This window comes from Carlito syrichta, unplaced genomic scaffold (genome assembly GCF_000164805.1).
Source record: "Carlito syrichta isolate Samal-C Ts95f unplaced genomic scaffold, Tarsius_syrichta-2.0.1 Scaffold302017, whole genome shotgun sequence".
NCBI lineage: Eukaryota > Metazoa > Chordata > Mammalia > Primates > Tarsiidae > Carlito > Carlito syrichta.
The window spans coordinates 589,233-602,800 of NW_007246113.1; the positions used below are offsets into that span (position 1 = coordinate 589,233).

Consider the following 13,568-nt stretch of genomic DNA (forward strand, 5'->3'; position numbering starts at 1 on the left):
CAAAGGAAACATTTTATAAATTGTTTTTATAGGTTTTCTCATACTATTTATGCAAGAGTTCATGTAATACTGAGCATTATAGTAGGACTTTTGAGAACTGCTCTGGGAAAATAACCACCAGCTGTAATCTTGTTTTTAGTGGGAAATATAGTATATTATACACAAAATTCTTATAAATCAACTTTATAAAAACAAGCTGTTTATAATTTGGGAAATATCTTTGTGAAAGAATTTTTAAAATTATGCAGTTCATATGCAAAAGTTGAATATGAAGGTGACCTGATTTTGACTTCGTGGACTTGGCTATTATGGTTGACTAGAATTATTTTCCTTTGATTCTGATTGCTACCATTGAGACCATCCTGAAGCATCTACTAAGCCTAAGTGGCCAGCTTTCCAAGGTAGAGGAAGCTGCTTCTACAGTCAAGGTTTTACTCATAATTGATTATTACAATGGTCACACTGGTTTGTGCAAAAGGTTTTGCTCTGGGTTTTTACTAAATATTTCCAAAGTGAAATAGAAGCTGCACATTATAGGAAAGTGGAAAAGAAACTTTACATCTGTCATATTCCAGTTCATTTAATAATGACAGTATCTATGAAGTAGGTACTTCAAATGAGAAAACAGACTGACAATTTTAGCAGTTTTTCTTCTCTAGAATCAAGTAATCAGAGGAGTTAGAATTTTTTTGTGGATAATGATGTATTTATTTTTAACTTTTATTTAAATATAACATATTACCAAGTCATTTATAAATCACAAGTGTTTATTGCTGCATTTTCACAAAGTAAACATATCCAGTGAAACCAGCCTCCAAATCAAGAAGACAGAAGAACACTACCAGAATATCAGAAGCTACCCCAAGTACATCCTTTCCTGCACTATTCCCTCCCCAAGAGTAACCACTCTCTCGATTTCCAACACTTCCATCATTAGAGTAGTTTACATCACATTAGTTTGGCTGTTTTTGAACTTCTACATATGGAAGGAATCATAGCTCATGTATTCTTTAATGTCTGGCTTATTTTTCAGCATTATGTTTGGGCAATTCATTGGTGTTACATGCAGTTGAGTTTGCTTATTCTTAGCACTGTATAATATCCTACTGTGTGGTCATAGCACAATTTACTTATCCACTCAACCATTAATAGATATTTGGGTAGTTTTCAATTTGTGACTCTTTTGAATAGTACTGCTATGAACATTCTTGTACATATATGTCTTTTAGTACACAAATGTACACATTTATGTACATGTACTATTTTAGGAATTTAATTATGTCATAGGATTCGTGTTAGAAATCTTTAGTCCTTGATGTTCTTTTTAACTTCCTGTTTTTCAAATACATTCTCTCCAGCGGCGTATAGTAATTCTTACAGCACACCCATACTAATGAAAGCAGTTTTTGAAACCAGGTGTCTGATTCCAATGCCCAGGTCTCTTTTCTTTTTCACATATGTTTTATTTAAAGGTAATAACTTGGAAACAATTCTCTTTTATAAATTCTATGATTTTTTCTAAGATTTTCATTCTTTGTTCTTTAAGTAATTTCCCCGTTTTATACTGGAAAACATACTTATGCTGAATAGAATTTAGTAAGGTTAGTAATGTATCAGAAGCCTCAAGTAAATATTTATCTTCATTGAACCCAGCCTCTTCTATTTTTTCTGCATGGGTAAAAAGAATGGCAGTGTAATTCTTCCAAGCATGTCCCAGAAGTTCCTGAAAGATAGAAGAAGTTAAATGACTATTTGTCTTGAACTGCATTTCTTAAAAATGAGCCAAGGGCTATTATAGTCCAGTATAGATAGCTCACAGATCCATGTGTCATTACATTTCTGAAAGCTGATATGTGTAATAGGAAGTGAAGATTGAGTCAAGAATTGTAAGCAAATGGAGGGAGAGGAGTGGGTGTTCTGGAAAATGCTTAGTTCTCTGTTTTATTTTACTGTTATAATTGATATAGACATGGACTCAAATATGCACATATTTACAACATTCGGTAATCATTTATACTTGCCTGACAACTTGACTATGCTAGAATCACCGAATTTCTTCAAGTCAGAAGATTTGGCCAAGGACATTTTTTAATCCTTTTTTTTTTTTGTAGGAATGTTGTGTTATCATCATTACTAAAAGCAGATACTAAGGATTTTAAATTACATAATCTGGTTACAATTTATTGATTAATCAGATGACATGTAATGGAAAAGCTAAGATCAAGATACATTTGGTGATTTGGAACTATAAAATATTATTACTGTGATTCTCATCTTCCTCACTTCACATGCTTAGAATCAAACACAATTTGTCAAATGACTTCCTCTTGTGTGGTTGAAAAGCATTGAAGACGGGTGTTCCTTTGTTTAGTAAGACGTGGAAGTGGGTTATGTAAAAAATTCTTGTTTGATTAGTGAAAATAAGCTGATATAAAGCAGAAGTAACAGCATGTGGCAAATAGTTCACGTAATATGAAAGGCATCTAGAAATACCCCTTTAACTTTTTTTGAATATTTTCAAAGTTAAACCAAATCATGATAGCATGTTTATTTTACTAAATAACATTTCATTCATTCCAAACACTCTCATGACCAAATTATGTATATATTAAGCTGCTACCACTTTATAATATCAAGAAATATGTAAAACGCCTAGAAATAAACATAAGAAATATGAAAGACTGAAAATTAGAAGAAAGAATTTAGACTCTCATTATTATCTCAAATAGAAGGCTTAGGGCTCTATTTATTTGACTTGTGGATTTAGTTTTGAAGTGCAACTAACCTTCAGACTATAATATTGTACTTTCCTAGAATGCTGTTCTTTTTCTCTATACTTCATCATAGGTTTGAACTTTCTATTTTATTTTTAGAGGGACACTCTCAAAGAATAGATCCAAAATTTTGCCTCCTTTCTGTTCGAAATTTATCTAACTACACCATAGAATAATTGCATATTTCTATTTGTCTTTAAAATGCTGCAAGAAAATCTTGAAATTAAGATCTTGAAATCATAAAATTTTGAGAACAGTACATGAAAGAATAATTACTTTAACAGAAAGAATTCTAAACTTTACTAAATAATTTTTCAAAGAAGTACCTTAATTGGCATATTTTTAATCCAACTTTTAAATAACACAACTCTTGTGTAAATCTAAGTATTATGTAATATCAACATCCCATTTTCACTAGTGATGACATAGCAAAATTATCAGACCTCTTAAGAGTTTGTCATATATTCAGTATATTCCAACAGGTCTCTAACAGGTCTCTGGAGGGGGAGGAGTCACAGAGTTGCAAAGTAAATGAGCAGTGATGTTAGGGATTGAACTGTGTTCTCCCCCAAACTCATGTGTTGAAATCCTAACTCCCAGTTCCTCAGCATGTGATCTCATTTGGAAATAGAGTCGTTGCAGATTTAAGTAAAGTAAGGTCATTAGAATGAGTTCCTAATTCAGTATGATTTATGTCCTATAAATTTAGGCAAAGACCTTAATACAGGGAGAACTCCAGGTGAACATGAAGACAGCCATCTACAAGCCAAGGAAAGAGACCTAGAACAGATTCTTCCCTCACAGCCCTCAGAAAGAACCAACCCTACCAACACCTTGATTTGGGACTTCTTTGCTCCAGAACTGAGAGACAACAAATAACTGTTGTTTAAGCCAACCAGTTTGTGATAGGTTACTATGGCAGCCCTAACAAACCAGCATAGATAGTTTAAAAAATTAATACAGTGCTAAATATATTAGATCTGGGATCATTGTATCAGAATTACTTGGGAGGCTTACTAAAAATGCCTCAGACCCTTTAGGACTAGAGGCTGAGGAATGAATTTTACAAAGCACTTCATATAATTTATTTCTTCTGCAAATAGTTATTGAGGCTCTACTTTGCTTTTGGCATATTCTACATTGTAGGGACATAGTATGGAACAAGACAGACACATTTTCTACTTATATCTAATGGAGATTCTTGTGTATTAATTAAGCCTAGTGCTGGAGAAGGGGAACAAAGAGAAAAAAAAAACTTTCAATTTGTTATAATTGCAAGTGTTGTGACAGAAATGAGCATAGAGACGAACATTTAGCCCATTGAGTGTGGGGGTGGAAAGCAGGAATCAGGAAAAGAAGAGGGATCAGGAAAAGTTTCCTGCATGCAGTGATACCTTGAGTTGTTTCTTGAAAAATGCATAAGAATTAATAGGGAATGGATGTAAATAAGCATGAATGGGGATTGCACAGTACTAGGATTTTATACATATGCAAGTATAGCTATTATCCACACTTGATCATCTTATCTATGAAATTTTATCCAATTTAGAACCAGACCTGATAGTTGCCCACTATACCATTGGTCATACTGATTGTCAAATATTGAAATGTTTACATACAAGTTATTAAATATCTATTAGTATTGACTCCTTGAGTGCCACCCCAAACCTACCTCCTGAATATTTGTTGGTTGATGCCTAGACCATACTTGTTATTATATATTTTTTGAAAAATAGTATCATCACAACAAAATTACATGCTAAATACAATTTTTGGCATAAACAATCCTTTCCTGAGTTATATATCATAACATAGACTTCTCTTGCTTGGTTAACACTTATTGAAGTAAATGGTTTAACTTTCACAATATTCCTTAGGTTCCTGGTTTTCTGCATTGTAACATTAACACATTCCTTTTTTGTTTCCACCAGACATTTCCTATGCTGTATACCATAATCTCATTCAGAGAAAATGAATTAAAGCTCCAATGGATAATAGATTTGTAAGCTCCACACCACTTACAAGTCCGTGTGTTCAGCCACTGGGAAGTTTTTGCATGTTTATAATTATTTATGTAAGGATGCTCATATCCTAAACTATAAGAGAAATTGCACTTTTGAATTACTGCCAAAAACAGAGGAGAGAGGTTGATTTAGCTTATAATCTTCAGATTGATTTTTTGGCCAGAAAATTGTTGAATATTTGAAAGTAGTGTCACTTGGTATATAGTCATCATGTTAGTGGCCAAACATGTTCTCTATGGGCTCAGGGAAAAATAATCACAATTGATTGATACCTCACATAAAAATCCAAGAGCAAGATAAGTTCATGTTAAGTTATCTGGTGTTAATAATTTAAATATAGGACTGAGCTAGATGGAAGTTTTACAATCAATCATGAATTGTTTGGTTTCAGAGTGCTAATGGGTATGAGTCCATGTAGTCCTTTTGGGACAACTAGTTAGGGATATAAACTTTGTTTTCCAGGAATTATGTTCATTTTCCCAGGACCTCACCAGTCCTGCCCCATTTGTTTGTGGTTGATGAAATCATAGCATCTGGACATTTTAGGGGGAAACTTTTTTAAAAAGCCAACTATTACATCAACTGAGAAAAAAATTATCATGAAACAGGAGGACAATAGAATCATTTTTAAATATTTTATGTTGTTTGCTTATTCTCTTCCCACTTTAAATTACTACACTTCCTTTTCAGAGAGCCAAAGCTGAATGATAAGACTCATTAAATCAGACTCAGAGATTATTCAACAGAGATCATCTGTATAAACTGCTTCATTTTACAGATGAGGGCATTGAGGCCTTGTTAAAGCAGCTTGGCCAAAGCCATGTAGCTAATTGTTGACAGTCCTGGTCCTGTAACAAAGACCATCTCTTGTCTGTCAGGCCCAATTCTTCCCACTGAATGGGGTTTCTCAGTTTAATCTTTCTAAGCCAGTGAATTTTTTTTCCTAGACTTTTTTTCTCTAAATTAATTAAGTTACTTATAAATCAGAGTCATGTAAATTTGATTTCACTCTTTCATCTGAAACCTATCAAGATAAACCCAAATAATATGGTTTCTACAAATAATACATCCTAATTTTAAGATAAGACAAATACTAACAATAAAATAATAATGATCAGAGCTAACACTTATTGTGCACTTGCCACATGTCAGTGTCTGAGTTATCACATTTACTGTGAATACGATTTTAATCCCAAAAGTTACCCAATGAAGTAGACACTATTCTCTTTCTCAACTTACCAGTAAAGTTTAGAAAAGTTACTTGTCCAAGATCACAAAGTAAATTAGTAGCCTAGTAGAAACTTGAACACTCCAGAACCCATGTTCTTAACCTGTATAATATGTCATCCATATCCAGTAGTTCATTTGAATGAGTACTCATCACAATCTGGGTAACTATCATAACAATAACAACAACAACAATAATAATAGTTTGCCATTTTTTTTCTGTCAACCTGCTGTAAGTAGGCACGATGTCATTCGTGTTGCATTTATTAAATCTAACACTCATAACTCTTTAATATGAGTAAAATTATTTCCATTTTACAAGCAAAAAACTGACATCAAGAAAGTCTTAGTTACATCTATAGTCATGTACCTAGAACATAGGCTAGTTTTTTTGTTTGTTTGTTTGTTTGTTTTCATCTAAATTCTATATAACAACCAAGAATATGATCTTTGTTTAGTATTTCCGAGTCCTGAATTGGCCTCTCTGAGTCTTTCATACACACATTCATCTGTAACATCAACAGCTGAGTTGTTGATTGTGAACAAAAGTATACACGTGAACCCTGCTTGTACACAGTACTAATATATAATACTATAATAGCAGAAATAATATGAACTTCAGTCAACTCCTGGCTTCAACTGCTAGTGCAGCTTGGCTGCACACTACCTCTTTCCTTGAGGTGACTTTATTATTTCTTCTCTGATTCATTATTTGTGGATTTTTAAATGACATCCCAGGTAACATTCAGATGAATCTTTTGTTTTTTGATTTTGTGGCGATGACTCACTGACATCTTCATTTTTCTGTAAATTAATAAATGTCTAACAGAAATAACATAAAAGGGATCATTTGAGGGAAATGTTTCAATTGTCACAACTAGTAGCCTATGACCCCTCTGCAAAATATTAGATTACAAGCAGGAAGAGATATTTAAAGAGACAATGGGGAGGCACAGGAAGGAAAGGCCACTTCTCTGGTTCTGGGTTTACCGACTCCTTCCCTGGCAGGCGTCAGTGCTCCTGCAAAGTGGGATAGAGAAAAGGAGTAGACAGACATTCCATTTTACATCAGCCAGGAAGAACAAGAAATCCAGACAATGCCTGAAACTCGAGGATCTAACAGCTTCTTGCTCTTTCCTAACAGCTGCTGGTCCCATTGAATGTTAAGACATCCTGCATCTGCTCCCAATCTGTGAGCACATACAGATGGCTGCCACCAGTATCCCAGGCACCTTTGGGAAGAAGGCCATGAACAGACAGCTTGTGCTTAGGTGACCATCAAGCAAAGACATGGCAGAACCCCAGAATCGTTCTGCAGTGCCTCCCGGGGGTCATGGGCCACTCTGAGGATTACTCAATCTTAGCTGCTGAGTTTTCTTGGGAGACAAAAGTTATTTATTCTGGGAAAAAATATTCTGGATCTGAGCTTCACCATAGCCCATCTCCTATCTTCTTTCAACTCCTGAATTGGACACTGATTTAGTTAGAGAAGGCAGCTGTAATAGAAGAAGGCTATGTGCCAAATACTGTTTTAAAGAGACCAGAGACATGTATGAATCTAACTCTCTTGTATTAAAAAAAAAAAAAAAGGATTGCAATATCGCTCTGTATGCTAAATTGTTCTGGATCCTAAAACCAGAAAAATCTATTTTCAAAATGTATGTCATTTAAAATATCCTTTTGGGCTTATCTTGGGTTCATCATAGAGAAAAACATTGGGACATAAGGAGAGAGTCGGGGTACCATTTGAGAAATAGTTGTTTATGCATTTGCTGAATTTACTGAATTACATCCATTTATAGCCTAAGCTGAATATTTATTTAATAATATCTTTAAATAAAAATTTTTTTAGCTGTCTAAAAATTAGACTGATGTTATGGATGCAGTTTTCTCAACTCTTGATTTCTGTCCGAAACATTGTTTGAAATGCAGGCTTTAATAGTTTGGGGGAGATTTGTGGCTTTCTTAGATTCCATATTGTTTCTTAATTGCAATCATCTTTTTTCTTCTTTACTTTTATACAGCACTTCCTTTATTTTTCAAGAGTTGGATGATGAGGATTATTTTTTATGTTCTTGTCACCTGATTTTTTCCGCTAGTTTCTTGTGATTACACAGATGGTTTCTCCACCTGCCCCCCCTTTTTAGAAACATGGACAATTACTGAAAAACAAAACACGTGCCTGTAATTTAGAACAATTTTATGTTTTTCCAGTTGGAGGAAAATAACCTGTCATTGAAGCAAATAATACTACCTTTCTGAGCATGACTATCTATATCAGTATAGTCTGAGATTGGACCAAAAGAAGAGGAGCATTTATACAAATTGTTCTTGAATAGAAAATGTCTGTTCTCTATGCTTCATATGGCTTATCTGTAGAGATTCCAGTAGATATGGCTTCTCTGAGCTCAGTGACTCAGTGAGCCTTGTGGGTAATACTAATGAAGTCCAGCAGTTAAATTTAGGTGGACTCAGACTAAAGAATCAAGAGATTGAATAGAATGGAGCTGCTCAATGAAGAGTTTCCAGGAATTACTGGTCATGGCCCATGTGGGGCTTGCTGACACACACACACACACACACACACACACACACACACACACACACCCTCCATCTCCTAGGGGCAGCCATATCCAGGTCTCTTACTCAGCTCCTCCTCTAGACTGGCTGAATGAGCTTCTACCTTAGTGACCTGCAATGAATGAACAAACAAACAGGGATGAACCACTAGGGAAAGGTGACAATTATTATTTGTGTTCCAACTGAGTTCCCTGTTGTCTTCTTATGGCTGAAATGGAGCAAGCATCTGAAATTCTTTATTTCCTTCCGATGAATAATGAATAGCTCTCCCTTGAAAGTTTACCATGACTTAAGCCATATAAAGCCCCCTCTTAAATATACTACTTTGGCACTTAATGCTTTGTCTTATTCTGGCTTATCTATTTGTCTTTTCTAGCCGGTAAACTTTTTGAAGTCAGGGCTCATGTCTCATTTACCTATCATTAAGCACTATCCAGGTGCCCAATAGAGTGTTCAACCACCAAAATCAGTGAATGAACACCCATTTGTTGGTGAACTATAAGAAATTGTCCCTTTGACTTGAATGGATACAACTCAGTATTTTAGTTCAGTTTTTCTGAACCCTGAAATATAAATAAAGCAATATTTGGAAAGCTATGAATATGCAGATATGTAGTCTCTACTTTTGAGTTCCTGTTTCAGCAGGTTTTGAAGAAATCTTCATTTTAAATGAAGAGCCCAGTTGGTTCAAATGCAAATAGTCCAGGAACCATAATTTATAAACATGTTTGGATCTTAACTTCTTAGGTATTTAAGGCTTAGTTAACCTCTGAAGTTTAGCATCTCAGTTTTTTTTTTGTATGACCCAGTGGTAAAATGACTGATTGAATGCCTCTAAAGGAAATTGTAAAAACAACTCTTTGGAAAATCAAATAATTTTTAATGACTGTTCCAAGATGACCAACACTTCGTGGTTTAAACTATTCTTTTAACCAGTTTTGAAAATAATGTCATTGTATTACCTGGATAATCTGGACTGGGTAAGTTGCTTCCTGCCCACAGAAAGGCACATCTGCTCTCTGAACCAGCAGAGCAAGGTGGAGACCCTCTTGCCCAAAGTGATGTGCCAGAGCCTCCCTGATCTCCTGCTCCACATGCTTCTTCCTCAGCCTGCTGTGTGGATAGCCTGGAGTGTCTAATACCCGGACCTGCAGAAGTACCTCTTGCCCAGCTCGACGCATGAAGCTGTTGTAACAACTGCGGCCCAGGCTACAGTCTTCGGTCACAGAACATGGAGCAAAGCTACTGTGGAAGTCAGTGCTTCCCAGAAGAATGTTCCCTGCAGAACTTTTTCCACTCTGAGTCATGCCAAAGAGGGCCAAGTTGATGACCATCCTGTTGGGGTCTGTCATGGCTGTGGGTAAACAAAGGCAAAGCATAAGTAATTAGGATTCTACATTTCTCCAATATGAGACGTTTTAACTTTCCTGGAGTACTCCAGGTACTATCTTTAATTTACTATCCCTACATTCATAGTGACTGAAGCATGGAGTGACTAAAGTGGAGACACCCTGGTGGGACATGAGAGATAAGTCAGACACAGATAAGAAAGGGAGGAGGAAACAAATGAGGGAAAAACAATCACATGAAGATCCTATAAACCATGTTTAGGAAGATTATGCTAACTCATCAGTGTGGCAGGTGAGTTGGTTGAGCAAAGGGTATTGAGATTCCTTAGCTCGGGGACAAAACTAGCAGCAGTAGTTGAAAAATATTCACCATTAGAGAAGAACAGGATAGTGAAAAAAAATAGTCTGTCTTTCATTTTTAATGACATCCCCCACCTTCCCACTTCCCCACCCCCTGAATACACAAGTGGCATCTGCAAAAAAAATCATCTTTCTTGACTTCCTGGGTGCCTCTTTCCTTTGAAATATGAATAATGCTAGAGAAGACTTGTGTTTTTGTTTACAAAATATTATTTACAGTCAGGCAACATTCTGATGAAAATAAAAAACTACTTGTGATTCCTTTCTTTTTTTTTGAGACAGGTTCTCACTTTGTCACCCAGGTTGGAGTGTAGTGGCACAATCACGGCTCACCACAGCCTCGACCTTCTGGTCCCAGGCCACCCTTCCAACTCAGCTGGTACTATAGGCACACATCACCATGCCCAGCTAATTTTTTCTTTTAATTTTTTAGAGACGAGGTCTCAGTATGTTGCCTAGACTGGTCTCAATCTTCTGAGCTCAAGCAATCCTCTTGCCTCAGCCTCCCTGTAATTTCTATTATTAAATAATTAATAAATCATCTCCACGGTCCACTTTGTAAAATATTGGCTTTTAAATAGAGAAAGTAAAGCCTATCACATTGTACAGTTCAGTTATGAGGGAGGAGAATCTCAGAAGAGTCTGTTTCGTTAACACTACCTGTAAAGTATAGTTAATCTTTTGTACAAAGCATAAACCTCTTATAGCATTTTAAGGTCATCAGTCATTTTCACTAGATGATAAACAGAGCACTGGCTAATTGCCAAATGTGCTCAAACTGCTGGTTCAGAAAAAAAGAGATTTTAATATTGCATATTTATTATTTTTGCTTATACTTTGTAACTCTATTATCCTCTTTAAGTACCTCAGAATGTTCTTGTCCCCTAAGTCCCCTTACCCCACTATCCCCAGACCCTCAAGTGAACACCCTGAAGAAATTTCATACCAACATAAAAAAGATACTCATTATGGAGATCTTTCAAGTTTACACCAGCTCACTCAGATCATTCGGTTGGGGTCTGTCATGGCTAAGATGCAGTTAATTTCTTTTTACTCCCAAATCAAATGTGTAATTTATTTTAAAAATTAATTATGTAATCCCAATCCATTTGCTGTTTTCCACTTACCTTTTCCAGCCTTGAAAATGCTTTCTCACAAAGACTTCTCCCAAGCTGGTACAGTTGTTCTTTGGTATGAACTTTAAACTTCTGATAGTATTATTGTACCATTCTGGGACTGACACTGTATGTATTTTATTTAGTTAATGTATTACCAGACATCCTCTTCATAAATGATTAGTTGTCTTACTCTAATCAGCACTGACTTTTTTATGTCACTTGACAAACTTGTGATTTTAATAGTTTCTTCCTGAAACTTCTATATTCAGGATTAAATTATTTTATGTAGTATGTTTCTAATAGGTAACATTTTATTGATAGCATGAAGAAATGAAAGATTGGTAGGTATTGAACAGAAACTAGATATTCTATAACAATTTTTCCATTTTAATTGATGAAAGCCATATTACTACTTCATAAAAAGTTTCAATAAATAGGTATGTAATTTATGTACAATAATAAGACAATGACTTCACATCAGCATTTAGTTCATAAATACCATTCATAATTTTCTGAGAAAACTATTTTGGCTATGCCCATATAATTTAAACTTGTTATCTTATCATAATTGATGAAATCACTAACCTGATTATATCAGCTCATGTAATTTTTATATCAATTGATGATAGCATATTTAAGAAAAGGAATAAAATTAAGTATAACTTGAAGACACATAAGTTTTTTTCTTAAAAACTTAAGTTTTGTCATTGAAAGCTCAAATTTTATTTTTCCACTTCTTAGTATATAACTCACACTTCCCATAATTATTTTCTTAGCGTATTAAGATACAGAAGCCTTAGCATGGCTATATTCTAGTTCATCTTCTCTTGCATCTTTCAAGGTCTCTGAAGTATGTGTTTCTGGGTGAAGGGAACTTGAAGACATCTGGAAGTTGCCTTGCAACTTCATGGGCAGAGAGTTAAAGTCTTCTTCCTGTGTGGCTATGACAAAGAAAAATGAACTGTGCTTGTCAGAAAAACAAACTGACTTAATTCATCTGATAAGCACACTGACTTTCTTGAATGAAGCAGAAAGAACCTCCCCCAGGTGGCAGTAGTAGCCTGTTTCCTACGGAGTAATTTTGAACCAGAATTAATTTTAATTTTATTTTTCAAACTGCAAATGGACATTCTTCGACAATCTACATTAACACATATCAAATATGTGGAGTATTTTTTGAAGAAGGGCAAAGCCAAACCTTCTTCCTTGTATTCCATATAGAACACAGCAAGCATAAGTTCTTAGTTTTTCAAACCCTCTACTTTGAAGTCATAGTTTAAATTATTGGCTGAATGCAACAGTTTACTTTAACAAATAAAGTTCAGAGTTCATAGCATGATTATAAGTTCCTATAAGACTGCAATTTTTTTAGATAATCTTTCATAGGTCTAATGGAGGTTTTAGATTTGAATCAGCTTGAAGTTTTTTTATATTTTTTAAATTTTAGAGTTGTGGGGCACAAGTGGGGATTTACCACATAAGCAATTTGCATGCAGGTGAAATTTGGGCTTCTAACTGATCCCCTCTCCCCCTAATAGTGAACCAGGTTCCCAGTGTGTTGCCACATGGCCCCTCCCTCCCCTAGCAGTGTCCATCATCTGCCGATCCCACCCTTGTGCTAGTGTGACCAGTGTTTTGGGCCCACTTATATGAACATGTGGTATTCAGTTTTTTGTCTCTGTGATAGTTTGCTTTGGTATGCCAGCTGCATCCACAACTTAGAGGTCTTATAGAAGGGCAATTTATAAATATTAGATGATGTTGAGAGAGTGATTGTTAATTCTTTTTTTGAATCAGGCTAAAAGAACAATTTGAAAAATGTCCTTTTCCCTGGGTTGGTCAAATATAATAGAACAAGGAAAAAATGTATTATCCTTTAACAACTGGCTTCAGAATTCCTCTTAGGAAGAAAACTCTCTTTGAGAAAATAGTTCGATTAGCTACTCGAGGTAGAGAAAGGGATCCTGAGAACATGAGTTAAACTCACAAAAAAATAGTGTAAAGCCAATCTACTGATGATGGAGGAAGAGCCAAGAAAAAAGTCGGGTAGATAAAAAGGATACAAAAGGAAGGAGAGAGAGAGAGGTAGAAAAGAAAGAAGGAAGAAAAGGAAGAAGAGAGAGAAAGATGCAGGGA

At 35.2% G+C, this 13,568-nt stretch overlaps 1 protein-coding gene across 1 annotated transcript; it reads right to left on the reverse strand.

Moving 5' to 3' along the window:
* Positions 1 to 1,462: 1,462 nt before the first annotated feature.
* On the reverse strand, positions 1,463 to 9,957 carry GIMD1 (GIMAP family P-loop NTPase domain containing 1). The gene is made up of 2 exons (XM_008055891.1): positions 9,568 to 9,957; positions 1,463 to 1,723 (listed from the first exon to the last, which is right to left on the reverse strand). The coding sequence occupies exons 1-2, from the start codon at positions 9,955 to 9,957 to the stop codon at positions 1,463 to 1,465; spliced, it is 651 nt and encodes a 216-aa protein (XP_008054082.1).
* Positions 9,958 to 13,568: the final 3,611 nt, after the last annotated feature.